A 21,076-nucleotide genomic window follows, 5' to 3' on the forward strand; every position below is an offset into this window, starting at 1 on the left:
GACGTAGAAAGCAAAAAATGGATGGACTAAAAATGTTTCAATTAATTTGATGCACGGCCCAGTAAATCGAGCTCCATCAGAGTTTTCTCAAGACCAGCACTCTCGCAAGTGCCTAGACTCAACTCTGTGAATGTACCTAGTTTTTGGAAGCCTCCAGACCTCACATACAAAATTTAGTCGCTGCCCTACAGAACATCAATCAAATAACTGCATGCACTATTACTCATAAAGACCTTTCTCCTGGTATACTGGATTACACCCATACTTTCTGCCTGACCCGTTAAAATGTTCTGCCCCCCTCCTGGGCCTCCAGTCCGTGACTGGCATACACAATTTTGCATCTGCTGCAATCAGATGCTACACTGTGGATTCACACCTGAGATACACTGAAGACAAGACACCCCTGTACACACATGAAACATCAACTGAATAGGTGGTTGCATGCCCACGAGGACATTCATCCTACTCAGTCTTGGCTGTAATGAAAATCCCTGTTAGATTGATTTCTGAAGTAAAACGTCAACATTGTATCTGGCCACTGACCCACGAGAACACACATGTCTATGCTCAGACAGTAAACCCTATCAGCTCTGCTTGCAAAGTATCTTCATGTAACCCAAAATTCTATAGCGTGGCAGAGGATTTAACGAGCTTTTTGGGTAACCAAAACAGGAGCGGGGGACAAACTAAACAACAAGTTTCACTTCCTCATTATGCTCTATGACTATGTTGCTCACCATGCACCTGGTGTGCACAGTTGAGTTTCTCACCAGTAAGAATATCTGCTGCACGAGTGCAACTGAGGGACCTCGTGGTTCCTTGAAGTCTTTCGTAACACGGAGGAGTTTTGATTGACATCTATTGTTTGGTAACCTAAAGCAACCAGTAGGTGAAAAGCAGGTTTACCACTAAAGTCAGGACAGAGGCTACACCACTGGGAATGGTTTGCTTAAAAGATTTTATTTAATAAATCAAGCAAGTTATCACACAATTCTACAGACGCATCAAAAAAAGAGACCGAAAACTTTGACATCTACAATAAGTTAAAATAGAGAAATAGTATTTAGACTACAGCTCTACTCAGAATGACATGGTAAGAAATATCATAGGAAGGTGTATTGGAAATCTAAAAGTTACCCAGAATGATTGGCTCTAGCGTGTCCTAGGAGCATCCTGTATGTGAGCAAGATGTCAGCCTCCATAACAGCAACTCCATATGTTTCATAAATGTGATCTCTTTACGTCCTTTATCTCCCCATTACATACTGAAAAAGCCATCTGCTTAACAACGATAGTGAGGAACAACCCCATGTGTTAGTGAAATATATATTTAAGGTGTGAAAATACTGCAGGGGGTGGAAAGTGAAAACAGACCCTTTCACATTTAGGGTATTATAAACAAGAAATACCGTCAATGGTCAATATGAGGAGTCACTACATGGAGAAACTCTGAAATGCCCTGCCCATCTTACATAGGCACTTATAATGCATACCCCCTCCTCCTCTTGAAAACACTAAAAATAGTTTTAGAAAAATCCAGTATCAGAAAACCTTTCAGTTCCATCACTGAAGGGGTCCTTCGCTGAAGCTGAAATTGCTTCCACTGAAGTGTGACTGACTTCCTCGAGGGGCTGACTCCGAAGCACAGCCCTTTCATTAACCAATGAAACACCTGCAGTAAATGGATCAGTGACACTGATGTCCTCCATTTTCTGTTGTAGCAGCACCACAGGTTGTTCAATGCTCTGTTGAATCTCATCTTGACGCAGGCCAATTACTGGGAGCATTTCCAAGTCTCGAGGCGGAGGACGTTCCTCAAGCACTGGTGGTGAAGAAAGCTCTAGGGGTACACCATGCACTGCTGGGCTAATTCTACCTAGATCTTCTGATAAGGTTTTATTCCAAGCTACATGGTGATCTAAACTACGTTTTTTGTCTTCCACAGAAACTGCTTTATTCTGGATGCCCACCTCGCTCTCCAATGAGCCTGCATCCACTGCTGGAGTGCTCCCTTGAATGGAATCATGATTAGGTGAAAAGGTCTTCTCAGTGCCAAGAAGATTTGAACAATCCTTTTTCTGACAAGTGTAAGGGCCTATGTTTGGGTTATCATCCTCAGTGATGCTTCGAGCTTCCATGGGCAGGACATCTGCAACTTGTATATTGAGCTCCGAGCTGCCACAATCCTTAACACTCGCTTCAGGAACTTGTCCCAGATCATCTTCATGAGCGGCAAGCAGGGAGAAACATGTGAACCCTTTTTTGATGGCTTTTGTGAGGGAAAAGGGCAAGGTTGGCTCTGGTTCAGCTTCACTTCTAGTTTCTTGTTGGCTCTGTTCTGTGGGAACAACTGTGGTCATAAAGACGTCAGGAGATGCGCTCCCCTGAATAGAGATCTCTCCAACAGAATCTTTGTTCTCATCTGTGATCTCTTGGTGGACCAGTCCCTCATTGTTGACCTGCCTATGGGACCCATCCCAGTCACCACTTCCAAGGGACGTTTGATCAATGGCCAAAATACAGGGTCCTTTGGAAGTACCACATGACAGTCCGATTGCATTCTCAGTCATATTAAAGTCTGAAATGGGCTCACAGAGTTCAAGCGGTGGATCCTGGTCCTCCTCATCAGTACTGTGGTTACTGGTCACCGGAAGGGTGCTGCTTGTGCTACCTTCATCATCAGTACTTCTACCACTACCGGGGACATCTCCCGAATCTCTGCAGAGCAAGAAAAGCATAGAACGGAGTTTCAAATTTAAGTAGAGAGTTGGATTGCATGGATGATGGGTTAATAGTGTCACACAAACAAAATGCCACAGCAAAATCTCAACTTGAACGGGAATATGCATGTCACAAGCCCTCTACTTTTATTCCTCTACTCAAGATAGAGACAGCAATTGAATCCTGAGGGACTGCTGTGTATGACAAAGTATCTGGGAATTAAATGTGGAGTGTCAAAAATGCAGGGTTTGCCTAGGCTTAGAGAACACCAGTCAAGCATCCAGTCTAGTCTGCCAGAAACATTCTTGAACAAAGAGAGAAAGGGGAACTGCAACAGAAACACTTGCACTACTTTTACAAATGAACCAGTGGAAATCATTGCTTCTGAATATTTGTGGAAGGCAAATATACTTAATAACCAAAGGAAAAAAACAACCCAATGTGAACTGAAAAGTAAAGTTTAAATTGTAACCCTGCAAGCAGATCACTCCCCTTCACCTCTATTATTTTCAAGGCCAGTGCTTAATTTGTGCCAGTTGTTGTCTGGGGTGGGCACCTGCGCTCATTTTTTGGGAACAAGAAAAACTTTGTCGGACAGCACGAAAAAAAGAAAGTGGCAACAACAGGCAGTAAAATATAGGAAAACAGTACCAGAGAGAAAAAGTAGGAATTACAAATACCCTGCAAGAGTGAGCTAAAAGTATGGGAAGTGCAGAGTGGTGAAAAAGAAAAAAAGAAATAAGGGCAGGTGGTTGAAAGAAGATTGAACACTGGATTCTGAAGCTCCATCGCAGACTTCTAAGAATGCATTTAGGGCTCTGAACTTAGGTTTCACTAATTAAGGAAGGCATCACACATTGATGGAAAGACATGAACATTTTGGGGCAAGACTGTGTTGTATAGAGTTGTGAGTGAGAAGGACCTCTCCCATCTCTATCCTGAAAACAAGGCGGCAAGTCAATAACACAATCTGGTCACACTGACCTGTCAGGACTGGAGGTTTTCTGCTCATCCATGGCACTAAGCCCAGTGAGGTCCTCCCTATCAGGACTTTTCCTCTTTTCTGTGGTTTCATCCAGGAGGGCACTTGTTGGATCGAGCAACATATCTGCAGTAGAAGTCCCATCTGCACAGAAAGTAAAAGGAAAGAAAGTACCAAATTGCATATACACATTTCATGGTGAGCAAAGGCACAATACTGCGTGGTTCTCTGGTGGCCACAAGGAGACATACTAATCAGTGGAGCACTAAGTCCTTTAAATGACAATTTGCAACATCATCAAATGTTCTCAGGTTCCTATTCTGAGAGGGTAAAAGAAAAGACTCTGCAGTCTGAAGGACCAAAAATATATATTTTTAATGTTAAGAGGTGCAGTGTGGTTTAGAAGTGGTCAAAAGATGTACGCAAATATATAGAGAGGTAAATGCAAGGTAAAAGCATAGCCGACTGGGCTGATGTCTCATCAGATAGCTTCTTGGAAAATCTCTGAAGCTGCCCGTACTCCAAAACAAAGTTGTTTGTATTGAAACAGGCTACCATTTGTGGTAAATGTTATGAATCAAGAGACCTCATGCAGTGCCAGTTGATGATATCCTTTGTGGATGTTCAAATTGGAGAATACTGAAGCTCCACTGAGAAGAGATATCACATCTTAGACTAGGACCTACATGTTGCTCCCATTGGATTGCCATGTTGGGTAGCCTCTTGTTAACACATATGTGTACCCTGCCTTGCTTGTTAGTTTAGGTACCACCATCTTTCGCCATTTTTCGATGGTGGCTGCAGTTCTCCTACTGCTTTCTGAAGGTAAAACGATATTCATCTCTGATGCTGCACTACCAGTTTATGTGTTCATTTATAGGCAGCTCTGCTGTTAAGTCCCATTTTTCCCAGAAATGTGAAAAGTTTTGGTTGTTGTTGCACTACAGATTGGTAACAGTAGTCAACCTCGTTAAGCAGTTAGTTTCCATTATTCAGCTTTGGCCAGATTGAGAAGAAAGTCATCTGGAATGAGTCCATATACATGAATTTCATTTTTGACAGTACAATCTTTGTATGCAAGTGTCGTAATGAACTTGGTGGCTCTTTGGCCATTCAGGTATTAACTTTGAAGTCCAAATTACACCAAATCAATTTCAAATTCATTTGGAGGTTAAGATGTGAATATTTCTTTTATCCACTAAATTCATCAGAGTCCATAAACAGATATTCCTCACTCCCTAGATAGTAAAATAATACTGAGCTACCACTTCAACCTCTGAAGTTTGACAACATGGACTTTGTTGTGGAATATGATGTCTTACAAGATCTGAAAAAAAAAAATGCTGTTTTTTGCTCTCACAGCCCCCTTCATGGTGCCTTTGATTTCAAGGATGTTCCTTTGGCTAGTACAATACATTTGAAAACATGTGCAAATTGCCAACATTCTTGTCCCATTATATGGCAAGTTACTCATCCTGTCCTTCAGATTCGACCCCTTCCACTCAACTATACCCAACTCCCCTTTCCTTCTTCCCCATAGGTCTCCTGCTCCTTTCCCAGTCTTACCACGTCATCACTTTAGCCCTCTTCAGCACCCTCCTCCTCCTTTCTGCTTCATCACAGTCTTTACTCTCCTGGAACACTTTTACTACTTTGTTGTCCTCTTCAACATCTCCTAAGCCCCTCTCCCAAAGTAATTCTGTCCAGTTTCTCAGGCACCTTCTTCTTACTCGCCACTCACTAAAGCCATCCCCTTTCATGCCCTCTTCTCTCCCTTCACATCGCTTCACCTTCTTCCATTTTCACTCCACTGCTCCTCAGTCAGACTGTATCCTTTTGCTCTCACTTTCCTCTCTCCTGACCCTTTCTCTTCTCACTTTTGTACAAGTTACTTACCTTCAGTAATGAAATATCTGGTAGAGACATATTCTAGTTGCAGATTCCTTACCTTAGAATTTCCCCCAGGCGTCAGACTGGATTTGGAGATTTTTCTACGAGCAATACCCTTGCGCGGTGGTAGTTGGCGTCTGTCGATTCCGTGGGCGGCGGCGTAGTCACCATGGTGACATCGGGAGTAGTACATAGACGCCACCACAGTACATTGACGTCAGTTTCTTTTAACTACTTTCCACGCCAAAGCGCAGAGCCCACTGAGATTGGTGTGCCAGAGCTAAGGACCTGAAGGGGGGGGAATCACTGTCCCTCAAAATCAGTTCCCGAGCAGGGAGCATGGGTGTGTTGGTAAGGAATCTGCAACTAGACTGTCTCTACTAGATATTTTGTTACCGAAAGTAAGTAACTTGTATATCTGATAGAGACTTCTAGTTGCAGATTCCTTACCTTAGAATAGATACCCAAGCAATGCCATCCTCGATGGTGGGGTGCGAATCAGGATCATACTAGAAAGTCCTGCAGGACCAAACAACCAAAGTAGCCGTCCCGACGGACCAGACTGTCCAAGCAGTAGTGTTTAGCAAATGTGTGCAGGGACGCCCACATAGCTGCTTGGCAGATATCCAGGACAGGAACTCCGCGTGCTAATGCAATGGAAGCAGCAGTCGCCCTGTTGGAATGAGCACGCAAGCCCTCAGGGGGTTGCTTCTTGGCCAGAGTGTAGCACATTTTGATGCAAAGAAGTACCCATTGAGAGATGATACGTTTTTGCACTGCCTTCCTTTTATTCGCACCCACATATGCAACAGAGTTGATCGTCCACCCGGAAATCTGTAGTACGATTAAGATAGAACACCAATGCTCTTTTTGGGTCCAGACGGTGGAGTCTCTCCACCTCATGGGAAGGATGTGGGAGTGCGTAAAAAGTAGGCAGGGTGATGGACTGTCCTACATGAACAGGCGTAACCACCTTTGGAAGGAAGGAAGCCTTGATGTACAACACCACTTTGTCAGGGTGCACAGACCGGAGGTTTGGACGAAAGGGCCTGAAGCTCACTCACCCAGCGAGCAGAAGTGGTGGCACCATGAAAGACAGTTTTGAAGGTGAGGTGCTATAAGGGACAATTGTGCACTGGCTCAAAGGGAGTACACATTAAATAAGTAAGGACAAGATTGAGGTCCCACTGAGGCATGATAAATGGAGTGGGAGGAAATAAATGGTTGAGAACCTACCCACAATAGGAGATTTAAAGAGTGTGGGCTGATCAGGTAACACAAGAAAGGCCGAAATGGCAGATACATACCCTTTTAGGGTGCCCAAAGCAGAGCCCTGCTGGGCCAACGAAAGAATGAACAAAAGAACCTCAGATAGAGGGGCAGGGAGGGGATCAACATATTTGTTGGTGCACCATGCCACAAATTTATGCCAACGACAGGCGTATACTGTTTTGGTGGAGGGACGCCTGGCTGCCAAGATAACATCACAGACTTCGGGTGGAAGATAAAAAGTCAACTGTCGCTGCTCAATCTCTACGCATGAAGGCGGAGATTAGACAGGTTCGGATGGAGAACCGTCCCCTACTGCTGCGACAAAAGACCCACCCAAAGAGGCAGCCTGAGTGGATGATCGATGGCCATACTCAATAGATCTGGATACAATATTCTCTGTGCCCAGTCCAGAGCCACCAAGATGACTTGGGCCAGGTCATTCATGATCTTCTTGAGAAGTGGTATAGCCGCAAAAGAGGCCGGAGTTCCACTTGAGACGAAAACATCTCTGAGCAAGTGCCACCTTGGAAACTCCAACACGCAAAACAGCTGACATTGCGTGTTCTCTGCGGAGGTGAACAGATTTAACCAAGGCTCCCCCCCCACTGCTGAAAGAGACCTTGCGCCACCTCCAGATGGTTACGCCATTTGTGATCGGCTGTGCATTGACGGCTGAGTTTGTTCACTCCGGCGTTGAGAGAACCCGCCAGATGTTGAACCACCATGGTAATGCCCTGATGTTCCAGTCATGTCCAGAGATGTAGTTCCTCCTGACTAAGGGTCCAGGACCCTACACTGCCCCTTTTTTTTTTTTTTTTTGCAGTACCACTGTCGTAGTTGGACTCTTGCTCTGGGCAGGACTGCTGGTTTAGGGATGACAGTGCTCATGGTTCTAGGTGACTATGGCAGTCCTGCAACAAATCGCAACTGCTGTCTCAATCCTTCGGGCTCACAAGCAGCACCTCACCAGAAACCCAAAATAGTAAAAGGTGATTTGTGGCGGCCTTTACGCACAGACTCAAGAGTGTGACATCTCAGGGAGCATCATGGTTAAACGGAGATTATCCCTTTCTCACATAAACGACATGTCTCAATCAAACACAGGCAATGAAGAAGATGACGTAAGGTTTCAATAGGTTTTATTTAGCAAAACTGCATTCTGCAATAAGTTGCATGGGCTGGAATGATTAGGATAATAAACAGTGCAAGAAACAGAATGGTAAAGACAATAGTCATTAATACAAAGACCCCCACCATCTTGCAATAACATGATTAGACATGAAGTGTGAAATATATCCTAATACCCTAGCATAACAAGTCTTACCTCTAACCTAAAAGAGAACTAGACATGGTAAACCTAATCTGCCTATGCCATGTCCATGGCAAGCACCCCCAACCCTTGTTACCTTTGAATGAGGTCTCTAGCTCAGACTCCATAAGGACACGAGACTGGGTCAGCGTCAAGGTGATGTGCAGCTTCGATAACAGCGATGGCATCTTGTTGTAATCCCTGTATCTGTTTAAGTGAGGAGTATTTATACAGATCTGCTTGGACCCCTGACTTAGGTCTGTTCCCAAACAATAGATAACAAGGCATGCTTGGGATGGTAATTTATATAAACAATTCCCTCGAAAGCATGAAGAGGGAAAGTACCTCAAGTGAACACCTTCAGTTTGTTTATCTTTGTCGCTTGATATTGACGCCTTAGCAAGGTGGCACTGATAAAGCAAACTAAAACATGTACCTAACTAAAAACAACGCAGCCATCTTAAAAGATTTTATTAAATAAATGCGCTAAAACAGAGCAAGCTCAGTAGGGTAAAAGTCACTAGGTGACGGGGACACAAGTTTGCAAGCCAAAGGCTAAGCCAACTCCTGTATCCGATTAAAACAAACTAGGATTCACTACACCACATGGTGGTAGTATTGTCCATGAACACCTGCACTACCTTCCCTTTGAGAGAGGGAAGAAATGCTTTCAACACAAGCCTGGTCGCCCAGAGCTCCAAAAGATTGATACGAAGCCCAGACTCCGCCAGAGACCAGAGGCCTTCGATCTCCGCCTCTCCCATGTACCCACCCCAACTCAGAAAGAAGCGACACATCTGTCACTATAGATAGATCTGGCCGGGAACCCAATGTGGATTCAAAAGCCACCACTGCAGGTCTTTTGCAGTCCCCTCCGAGATCTGGGCCATGTCGGAGAGATTCAACTGATGCTGCACCCACTGGAACTTCAAGTCCTACTGCAGAGCCCGCATATGCCATCTGGCATGTATCACTAGAAGGATGCAGGAGGCCATGAGGCCCAGCAGCCTCAGAGTCAGTCTCACCGAAACCCAAGACAGAGGCTGAAAGATCGGAATCATAGCATGAATATTTTGGACTCGCTTTTCGGGAGGATAAGTCTGAAACTGTACTGTGTCCAGAACAGCTCCGATGAAAGGTAGCGTCTGAGATGGAGTCCGGTGTAACTTCAGCACGTTTATAGTGAACCCCAGAGTCTGCAGGACGCTTGCCGCAGTCTGAAGGGTTGGGGGGGAAGACTACTTTCTGGGATAAGGCCGCCTTCAACAGCCAGGGGAAGACTGAGACCCCTAACCTGCGCAGATGAGCTGCAACCACCGCCATCACTTTTGTGAACACATGAGGGGCGCTGGTAAGGCCGAAGGGGAGCACGGTAAACTGATAGTACTTGTGACCTACTATGAATCGTAGGTAAAGTTTGTGGGCAGGCAGAATGGGGATGTGGAAATAAGCGTCCTGCAAGTCCAACGCTACCATCCAGTATCCTGGGTCTAAGAAAGACAGAACCTGAGCCTGGGTGAGTATTTTGAATTTCTCCTTCTTGAGGAAGTAGTTTAGGTCCCCAAGGATAGGAGGTAAGCCCTTGTCCTTTCTTGGCACTAGAAAGTAGTGGCAATAACAACCACAACCTACTTCTGGCACAGGGACCTTCTCTATAGCTCCCTTGGCCAAGGGAACCGTGACTTCCTGGCAGAGAAGAGCCAAATTATCCTCCGGGAGCTGGCAGACTGATGTAGGCATGGCAGGTGGGGCAGATTCGAAAGGGAGGGAGTAGCCCTTTCGAACGATCTGCAAAACCCACCTGTCCTTAGTGATGGCTTCCCAGTGGGGCAGGTGATGGGAAATCCTGCCACCAACTGGATGATAGTGAGGGGACAGACTAGGAGGGTTTGGAGGCTGCAGCAGGGGCAAAGGTGGACTGGGGAGACCTCTGGTTCCCTGTCCCACGTCCACAGCCACGCAGAGGCTGAACAGCATGGGTGGCACAGTGGTTAGGGGGGGCGAGACAGGGAGCCCCATCCATGCCCACGAAAGGGGCGAAAAGCAGACTGCAGGGGGGAGAGGGGCAGCGGAAAGACCAAGGGACCGAGCCGTAGCCTGGGAATCCTTGAATCTCTCAAAGGCCGAGTACGCTTTGTCTCCAAAGAGACGGAAGCCATCAAAGGGCATGTCCAACAGTGTATCAGAGATAAGTGTCCTTAGACCACTAGCTTGGTTAGTTGCCTAAATGGGACAAGAACAACTTATACACAGAAACCAAGAGTGTATGCCTCAGTGATAGATTACAGAGACAGTGTTTCATCCTTGTTGCAGTCTTTAAAGCCCTCCACCAAAATCTCCCACTTCTGTGCAATAAAATATTTTCTCAGACCACGGATTCCTCCCTGAGTAACGGGATGCTCTCAAACTTGATCCAATTTAAAATGTCAGAGGAATTAGTCATTTCAGTGCAGAGTAATAGACAAGTGACTTACCTTTGGTAACACCTTATCTGGTAGAGGCAATATCTAGCTGCAGATTCCTTACCACATCATTTCCCCTATGCATCAGTCTGGATCCAGAGATTTTACTTGAGCAGTACCCTTGCATGCCATTAGGTGGCATCAATCTGCTCTGTGTCCTTCGTTGGCGTCATTCACGCTGGGTGTGAAGTTGTGATTCCTATATGGGTGCCATGTGGGCGAGCTGACGTCAGCTTCTTTTTGCAACTTTCCACACCAGAAGCGCAGAGCCATGAAGAACACCGACCACTGCTGGATTAAAACTACAGCCCTGAAAGGGGAATCCCTGTCCCTAGAAATCAGTTTGGAGAGCAGGGAGGAAGGGTGGGTTGGTAAGGAATCTGCAACTAGAATTTTTCTTTACCAGATAAGGTGTCACTAAAGGTACGTAACTTGTCCATCTGAGAGAGACAGCTAGTTGCAGATTCCTTACCTTAGAATAGATACCCAAGCAATACCATCCACAGACGTGGGTCAGCGAACCATACTACGAAGTCCTGCAGGACAGAACAGGCAAAGTACCCAATCCCTTTGGACCCAGGCAGTAGTATTTGTTGAACGTGAGCAGGGACGCCTACGCTGCCGGCTCCAGGATATCCAAGACTGGAACTCTGCATGCTAACGCAGTGGTTGCAGCTGTCGCAGTGGTAGGATGAGCACGCAAACCCTCAGGGGGGTTGTTTAGTCAATGCGTAGCATATTTTAATGCAGAGAACGACCCATCTGGAGATGGTTCTCTTCTGTACTGCCCAACCTTTCTGCACACTCATATAACCAACAAAGGGTATCATCCACCCGGAACTCTTTGGTATGATCTAGGTGGAACGGCAACCCTGTTTTGGGGTCCAGGAGGTGGAGTCTCTCCCCAAGCTTGGAAGGATGTGGGGCGCGGGGTGAGTAAAAAGTAGTCAAGGTCATGGATTGACCTACATGAAAGGGCAACACCACTTTAGGTAGGAAAGAAGCCCTAGTGCACAGCACTTTGTCAGGATAGATGGAAAGGTAGGACAGCCTTGATGACGCCTGCAGCTCACTCACCCAGCGGGCAGAGGTAATGGCCACAAGGAAGGCTGTTTTTAATGTCAGAAGCCTGTGAGGACAATTGTGAAGAGGTTCAAAAGGAGAACATATTAGGAATGTCAGAACCAAATTTAAATTCCATTAGGGCACAGTGAATGGAGGACACATGTGGGTAAGACCCTTAAAGAAGATACTAACAATCAGAGACTTAAACAAAGCATGCTGATCAGGTAATCTCAGAATTACAGAGATAGCAGATAAATAACCATTTAGAGTACCCATAGCAGAGCCCTGCTGGGCAAAAGAAAGTAGAAACAGAACCTCGGAGACAGGGGCAGAGAGGGGTCAACAAACTTGTCTGTACACCATGCCACAAATTTATTTCAACACAAGCCTATGCCATTTTGGTGGAGGGACGTCAAGCTGCCAAGATAACGTCACAGGCTTCAGGTGAAAGGTCAAAAGCGGTCTACAGCCGCCGCTCAAACTCCACGCAAGAAAGCAGAGACTGAACAGGTTCAGGTGAAGAACCTTTCCCTGCTGCTGCAACAGAAGATCCTCCCGAAGGGGCAGTATGATTGGAGGATCGATGGCCATGCTCAATAGTTTTGGCTATCAAATCCTTCGTGCCCAGTCCAGAGCCACAAGAATGACTTGGGCCCAGTCATTCATCTTCTTGAGAACTCTGGCCAGAAGTGGTAAAGACAGAAGATCTGAGGTCCACTCAAGAGGAAAAGCGTTGCTGAACGTTTGCCGCACTGGAAACTCCAACGCACAATACTGCTGACATTGTGCGTTCTCTGTGGAGGCAAACTGATCTAATCAAGGTGCTCCCTACTGCTGAAAGAGACCTGGCCCCACCTCCGGAAGGATATGCCATTCATGATTGTCTAGGCATTGTCAAAAGAGTTTGTCCGCTCTGGTGTTCAGAGACCCTGCAGATGTTGAACCACCAGGGAAATTCCCTGATGTTCCTGCCATGTCCACAGGCACAGAGCATCCTGACAGGGTCCATGACCCCACTCCACCCTGCTTGTTTCAGTACCACATGGCGATGGTGTTGTCCATGAACACCTGAACTACCTTTCCCTGGAGAGAGGAAAGAAATGCTTTACATGCCAGTCTGATCACCCAGAGCTCCAAAAGTTTGATATGGAGTTCGGATTCCACTGGAGCCAGACTGCTTGATCCCTGATCCACAAGGACAGTGGATCCTACGCCCCTAGCCACTCAGGGGTTGGGGGAACGGACATGGTTGGGCACCCCTTCCATAGCCACAAAAGGGGCAAAAAGCAGACTGAAGGCAGCGAGGCGGCACTGATAGGCCGAAGGACCTGGCCATAGCATGAGAATCCTTGAAGCGCGTTGTAAGAAAAGGCCTCTTTTTGACATGGGTAGCCCTCCCACTTTTTGCCTGATGTATCATGTAGTCCAGAACTTGTACTGCCCAGGGGCCCTGCTAGCCAAGTTCCCTGGGTCAGAGCTCTTTCCCTAAACTGTTGTGATGCACTGGAACAATTGGCAACACCTTTAGCTGCCACTGTAAGCCCCTAGTAAAATGTACTTCGGTACCCAGGGCATGTGGTGCTAAGGGTAGGCCCCTGATGGCAGCAGCACTGGTTGTGCCATCATTTAGGGCCATTCACCCAGATACAACCAGTACCACCATTGTAGGCCGAGTACTCTGGGGCAAACCTAAAACACAAACTCAACATGGCACACTGCCGGTGTGCCCTTCCCACTATACACTGCATGCACTATGGGTAAGACACCCATCCGGCAGGCCTTCCAGCCCTAAGGCAGGGTGCACTGATATGAGAGCATAGCTGCATGAGCAATATGCCCCCACTGTGCCCTGCCAAAACCTGGGACATAGTGAGTGAACAGAGCAGAAATTTTTATACACATGCTGGACACTGGTCACTACGAGTTCCACGGCTACATGATGGCCACTCTGAACCCTAGGTTGTTTGGTATAAAAACTCAGAAGCATAAAGCCAAACTTGTACCGGGGATCACCTTAGAGGGGACCACTACAAAAGCTAACTACCCTGGCATGATTGCTGATTGGTTCTATGCAGTATGCCACCACCAGACAACCAATCTACAACCTTGGGGTGGGAGATCCTTCTCTCCAGGTTGCAGAACAAAGCCCTTCCTGGGTGGAGGTGCTAACACCCTCTCCCTCAGGAATGTACACTGCCCTGTCAGAAAGCTTCAAAGGGCTTACCACTTTTGAAACTTGACCCCACAAGCCTGCTGCTAGCAGCAGACGGCCACCCCCAATGTAAACCCCCCCCACTTTTGGCAATAGGAAAGGTGGGAAGCCACACATAGGATAGGAGTGCCCCCCACCTGGCATGCACCAGCCCTAAGGTGTTGTCTGCAAGGTGGACCCTCCATTTCATTTTCCTCCATCTTGGATGGAAGGAAAATAGCCACTCAGGTGTAGGGAAGTAACCCCTGCCCACAAGAAGTGGTCACTTAGTGGGTGTAGCCACCCTAAGGTAGGTGACCCAATGGTCACTACTAGGTTCCCCCTAAAATGCCCACAAAATACAGTATTTAGTGGGCATCCCTAGTCCAAGAAATCAGATTTGACGGACAAAAGAAGACCAACACCAAGAAGATCCGAAGCACAAGAACTGTGGACCTGCTGTGCCAAAGAAAAGGCACCAAACCCTGCCTGCTGCACCCAGGACCTGATAATCGACTGAGGAGCTGCTGGACAACTGTACAAAAACACCAGATTACCGCCAGGTTTCTGAAATCGCCCGAAAACTACCTCCAGAGTCGAGGTACCACTCTAAAATCACAAGAAACCAACAAACCAGTGCGGGTCACTTCACTGACCAGCTGCTAACTCCCAAACCAGACATCACAGATGGACCAAATTACACCTCGACGACTGCAAGGACAAGCCCTGCCAGTGTACCGATATTGGTGGCATTGCATCCTACAGTGGCCAAACCGTGCCAATACCCTGGGTATTGGTCAGCTGACATCAGACATCCAGAAAAACAGCCTCCCCGGGGCTGCAAAAGGACTAGGAGGAAGGTCCAGTCAAGGGACTTCAGAAACAACACGGACCTCCCATCAGAGTGCCCCCGTTGTCCTGTAAGTGACCCTGGAATGGACCTACATCCTGCTTCTGAGGGCATCCTTGGGCACAGCTCCTGGATCACCAATTCGCTCTGCACCTTCCCACCCTGCACCGAAGAACCTGCTGTGCTTTAAGGGTCTTCCACCTCTTGTGACCACAACACTCCATGAGGACCTCAAGGATCCATATTTAAGTTTACCTGTGCAGTGCTTTTCCAAGTAGTCCCCCGCAGTGGCCCTGTACCAGCGACTTTATTCGGCTGCTCCTGCCGGAACCGGGAGCTACACCGAACTTCTCCAGTTGGAACAGTGTTCCCACCGATGACCTCAACCAACCTGCAAAAGAAGAACTTGGTAAACCAACTGTATGATTTCATATGTATTTTTAAAGGTGATCCTCCATTGATTCCAATGGTGCGTAATTACACATGAAAAAATACTATTTTTATTAAACTTAAAAGATTCTTATCTCGAAAAGTACTCAACCAATTTTGATAATGTTGGTCTTAAAGATTAAAGTCTGAAGTATTTTCATAAATTGGTCTCAAGTTAATCCTGTGAGTGTGTGAGTTGCAAGACTGAAGCTGTGATACAACAAATGTTTTGCACTTCTCCAAGATTTGCCTAACTGCTCAACCAAGCTACCTTCAAAATTAGAACATTAGGTGATCTTGTTTTTACTCCTGTAAACCAACGTTTTGTTGCCTGGACCCCTTGCACAGTGTGCCTAGCTTTGCACACTACAAGGAGAGCCAGCCTTCTACGCGCTGGAGCACAGTCTGCTTTGTTTCAGAAGAGACGGATGCCATCAAAGGGCATGTCCATAAGGGTGGCTTGGACATCACCAGAAAAGACAGAAACCCTCAACCAGACATGGCACGTAAGGACCACTGTCAAAGCAACCGCTCTGCCCAGTGAGTTGGTTGTGTCCAGTCCACATTGAATCATGAACTCTGGTGCGTCTTTCCATTGTGCAACTGCTTGGGAAAGTACAGCCCGGGCCGCCTTCGGGACCTGCAGCACTTACGCATCCGTATCCCACAGTGTGTGGTAATACCAGCCTAAAAGGCATGCAGTGTTCACGGACCGCAATGCCAGGCTGGCGGAAGAAAACTTCTTCCCAAGTTGGTCCAGACTCTTGGACTCCGTATCCTGGGTGTGGAAGGAAAATGCACCCTGGGATACAGGGGCTTGAATAACCAAGCTCTCAGGTGCACAGTGTTGTGTAAGCAATGCGGAGTCAGTTGGAGCAGGGTGATGTAGGCCGGCAACAGTCCTGTTCTCAGGAGAACCTGTGCTGGGTTTGGACTAGGTAAGCAGCAGTATATCAGTAAGGGCTTCATTAAAGGGCAATAGGGGTTCAGAGGATAAAGCCCTGGGCTGAAGCACCTCTTTCAGGAGTTTAGTCCTGACTGTGACTAAAGGGAGCTCGAGGCCCAGGACCTCACCTGCTATTTGCACCACCATGGAATAAGACACTCCCTCCTCAGTAGCCACTGAGATATAAAGCTTTATGTGTTAAACATATTTTCTTAAAGACAATACGTTTCTTCACAGGTAACTAGTGTAGTGGCCTCAAAGTAGCACTGGCCGAAGCTGTACAAGGAAGATTGAGTATTAGACGAGCAGCAGTATTCAGGATAAATTGAAGTTTACTAAGTGAAAGCTTGTCAATATTAAGCAATAATGTGTTACAGTAATCTATTTTGGAGATTACCAAGGCAAGAGACACCATAATTCTAAGCTTCTCTTGTAAATAGGGAAATAGTTTTTCCAGAGTTTTTAAGGTCCAGAAACAGATTTTGGTGATAGAGTAAACTTGTGGCTTAAAGGATAAAGCAGTCGAAAATAACCCCCAAATTCTTAGTAGAGCTAACAGGAAGGTAGGTCTCCACACGCAGATGGCCACCAACGGGAGCTCTATAAATTTGTACTAGAGCCAAGGGAAAGAATTTCAGTTTTATCACTGTTCATTTTGAGCCAATTCAGGTCCATCCATCTATTGATCTCACCATACACTAGTGGAATCGCCCAGCGGTTTCTTCCCAATTCCTATGTACAGGAATGATTAGTTGAGTATCATCCGCATAAGCGGTGGTCACAAAACCAAAAGAGCAAATCAGTCTGGCCAATGGAGCTATGTACAAATTAAACAGGGTGGGGCTAAGCGAGGAACCCTGAGGTACACCACATGGTAACTGATATGCGGGTGCTTTAAAATCTCCAAAGTTACTATGGTCGACCGGTCTTCTAAAAAAGATTTCAGTATGCCTAGAGCTGTGCGTCTGACACCTGCCTGAAGCAGGCGATGCATCATAATGTGGGGGGAAAATGGTATCAAAAGCTGCTGACAAGTCTAAAAGCACTAAAATATGCCCAATAGGACCTTTTTTTGGAGAACTCATTAGTAAACGGCCATCATGGTTGACAGCATCTCAAGAACTCTTTGCCAATGTGAAATGAGTATGGGGCAAGACCAAAGCATATGAAGCAAATTGGCATCTAATTGAATAGGCAAGGACAAATGCAGCTGTGGATCCCTGGGATATATCGGTAATTTGGGCAGTTTTAAGGTAGGCTCAAGTTCAGGATAGTCAAATGAATATACTTAAAACTGGAGCTTCACAATACTTTATGGGGATATTTCAATCTTTTAGCCCACTTCGCATCATGCTGATCAGTCTCCCAGTTAGTATGGAGAGAAGGCTTGGAATGGTCCCCATGTTGCAGGAATGATCTGTAAACCCGTCTTATCCATTTGCTGTCAGTCCCTATGGTGTAGAGCATCTGGCACACCTCATGGGGGGTTGGTTCTAGGTGGCCAGGGGTGTGGAATTTAATAAAATATCTACTTGTCCCTTGGTGACATGTAGTGCGGAGACAAATTATAGCAGCAATCTCCTTCTGTAAGAGCTTTGACAATAGCCTCTCTGATCATGCCAGGGCAAATACTATAGTAGGGCTTGAATATTTGCAGTTTCAATCCCTTCCATAGCAATTTCTTTATTTTGCTATTTATCTGCAGATCTACGTACCGGGGCTGGAGGAAGCAGTAAGCAAAAGTTCCAGGGCTCGAATTCCTTTGAGTCTGCAAACCCACTAACCTGCATGTTTTAAGGATGTTCAAAGCTCCTCTCTAATCTTTCCCCATACTGAGAAAGGTTGGAAATTTACTCTTGGCAATGGCAGAAGTGGAAGTTCTTCCAGGATTGGGAAAAAAGTGGTTGGAGTCAACGTGAACTTGTAAACGCTCAATAGATTTTCGCATGAGTAAATCCACACATGCATAAGTGCTTGTGCTAAAATACAGTTCACAGATATTTTCTAGGAGTACGATTTCCTGGTCTACTTCTGTAAGTTCTTTTGAATTCACGAAAGCCACTAATTCAAAGACATATAGCATGGGTGCGTTTTTGTGACTTTCTTTAAGAATTGGGTCCCTAATTAGGTCTGGTGTGGACGAAGACATTTTGTTTTTATTAATATTCTATTTCTCTCGCTATCAGCTGGCTTTACTGTGAATGATTGCATTCTGCTGTTCCGCAAGGAGAATATTGGCACACAAAGTAGCTTTGTTCAGTGCCAGGAACTACTGTGGCAATCAGTGGCATAACGAAACTGCAGGGGCACCCTCTGCAAAGAACATGGAGGCCCCCCCCTCTACAAGACCTACTCGGGGCAAGTGCTATGCTGAGGGGGGGGGGGGTCTCCGCTAGGGGGTCTCCCTGCACTGCAGGAACTTTGTTACACCACTAGTAGTAATATGTGCTTTTTGAGACCAAAAAGTTTATTTTAGTTTTTTGCCAGTGTTTGTTACAATGGTGAGACCCTGGCAGCTCCCATAACAATGAAGTGTTACAAAAGCCATGTCGAGACAAGACATGCATTGACGAAACCAAAAGACTCAACAAATGTTGGATCGGTTGGCTTTGCCAGTGCTGGTTTATTTTCATGTTTACCACAATCCTGTTGAAAATGTTTTCCATCAGGAATATTTTTGGGAAATACTAGCATGCATCAACACATTTTACTAAATGACGCTTCAAAGAAATAGCACCTAAAATTTCATAGTAGCAATAGGTTTTTGTTTACTACCTGTTTTTTTTGCTGAATGTTTTATTTTGAAAGCAAAGAATCATCACTCTTGCTTACAAGCTTCTGCAAACATTTGCATATAATCAGAGAGCATTCTTGGAGCATTAAACTTAGCTTCATTTTGTCAAACTTTTCAAACGTGTGTACACTTCTTTTTTTTAATTTTTTTTATTTTTTAACTAGAACCTCTGTCAGTAGTGTAACCTTAAAACATTTTTTTTTTGTTTTTATTTTTGTTTTACAGCACTCACTCTAATAATAAAGTCTTCTCAATAATGAACCTCAAATACAATTTCGAACAGCATCAACTTCTGGACACACACACACACATTACCTCAACTGCAGATAGTCCCTTCTCTGTAAACTGGCAGCCAAAGGGTTTGTGCTGCAGGGGGTTGGGCCTACTTGTCCCAAGGACAAAATAAGCATTAGAACGTTTTGCCCTTGACCCCCAACAATATGTCCCGGCTGTCGGGTGATAGAATTTCCACATCCCTGGTGATAGGTATGAAATAGGGCAAAGCTTGAAATGGAAAAATAGTAATGCAGGTACTCTGTATAAGAGTACCTGCTTGTTTTTGAGAAGTGCTGTTACTCTCTAATTAAAAGTATTATGTTTCTCCCAAGAAGTGCAGGTACTCTCCCTCTCAAAATAAAGTGCCGGTACAGATAGTACCTGCCCATTTAAAACATTGAAACAGGGCATTTAACCCATTTGCAGCCAAGGACGTAACGGTTACGTCCTTGGCTCCGGTGCGGAGGTGCCAAGGACGTTATGTCCTTGGACTGGCTCCAGGGAGGGAGGGGGGGTGCCAGTGCTCCCCCCATTAGCCTCACCTCTGCACCCCTAGTGCAGGGATGGAAGAGGAATCACTTCTCCTTCCACCTCTGTGGAGGCTGACGGCATCAGCACGCAATCGTGTGTTGACCTCAGAGGCCTGCCCCTCCGCGTCGGAAGCTCAGCTTCCAGCGCCAATCGGAGGAGAAATGCTTTTGCTTTTTTTCTCCAATCACGTGGAGGGGCGAGGAGAAAGGCATCAAAGGAAAGGCCTTTCCTTTGATGTCTTTCTCAGCATTTCTGCTGCCCGATCGCAATGCCACTTAGGCAACAGGGACTGGTGTGTGTGTGTGTGTGTGTGTGTGTGTATGTGTGTATGTGTGTATTTTGTTTTCTGGGGAGGGACGCTCCCCATGGGGGTACAAAACTGTTGGCCATATCTGCCCCCAAAGGGGGTCAGAAAGCCCACCAGAGACCGGGGAAGACTTTTTTTCAAAATAAGAGGGAGAGGGTATGGCCATATCCTCACTCCAAATAAATGGGGCCAAAGTTGTTCTTTCCCCCTATCCACACTCCAGGGGGCAGAAAGTCTACTAGATGCCAGGAAAACAAAAAACAAAAAAAAACAACAACAACAAAAAATAGTGTGGTGGTGGCTACCAACCAGTATGGGCATGGTTATGCCCCCACCCCAACTGCACTTTTTGGACTTTGGGACACAGCCATGTACAAAAATCCACAAGACCTAGACACATCTGAAACTAAACATGTGGGTGAGTTCAGGGTGGTGTGCTTCACATGCACCCAGCACCATTTTCTTACCCACAATGCCCTGCAAAACTCCAACTTTGCTGGAAATCACACATTTTCCCACATTTTTGTGATGGAACCTTCCGGAATCTGCAGGAATCCACAAAATTCCTCCCACCCAGCATTGTCTCATCTATACCGATAAAAATTTTACCCCACTTGTTAGCATAAAAACTTTTTTTTCTTCAAAGTACCCTTTTGGACTTGCTTTGGTTCCCCCTCAATTTCAACATGTTTTTGGCTCTTCCCTGTCACAGACGCTTGCCCACCTATACAAGTGAGGTATCATTTTTACTGAGAGACTGAGGGGAACATTGGGTGGTAGGAAATTTGTCCCAGTGCAGTGATCCCACACAGAAATGTGAGAAAAATGTGATTGTGTAGCTAAATTTTACGTTTGCTGAGGATTCTGGGTAAGAAAACATTGGGGGATCCACTCAAGTCACACCTCCCTGGATTCCCTCGGGTGTCTAGTTTTCAGAAATGTTTGGTACGTTTCCCTATAGGACTGCTGAGCCCAGGACCAAAATCGCAGGTTCTTGATTAACCTACAAGCCTTATATATCCCCGCAACCAGAGAAGTCCAGCCGACGTAA

At 46.0% G+C, this 21,076-nt stretch overlaps 1 protein-coding gene across 1 annotated transcript in view; it reads right to left on the reverse strand.

Moving 5' to 3' along the window:
* Positions 1-941: 941 nt before the first annotated feature.
* The window catches only part of LOC138265878 (uncharacterized), a 194,768-nt gene continuing 174,633 nt past the window's right edge, over positions 942-21,076 (reverse strand). The window contains exons 10-11 of the mRNA XM_069213998.1: positions 3,706-3,847; positions 942-2,718 (exon numbers count right to left, since the gene is read on the reverse strand). Of these exons, the coding sequence (XP_069070099.1) occupies positions 1,527-2,718; positions 3,706-3,847 (1,334 nt within the window). The 3' untranslated portion in view covers positions 942-1,526. The remainder of the gene's footprint in view (positions 2,719-3,705; positions 3,848-21,076) is intronic.

The sequence above is a fragment of the Pleurodeles waltl genome, chromosome 11 (assembly GCF_031143425.1).
Source record: "Pleurodeles waltl isolate 20211129_DDA chromosome 11, aPleWal1.hap1.20221129, whole genome shotgun sequence".
In the NCBI taxonomy this organism is placed as follows: domain Eukaryota; kingdom Metazoa; phylum Chordata; class Amphibia; order Caudata; family Salamandridae; genus Pleurodeles; species Pleurodeles waltl.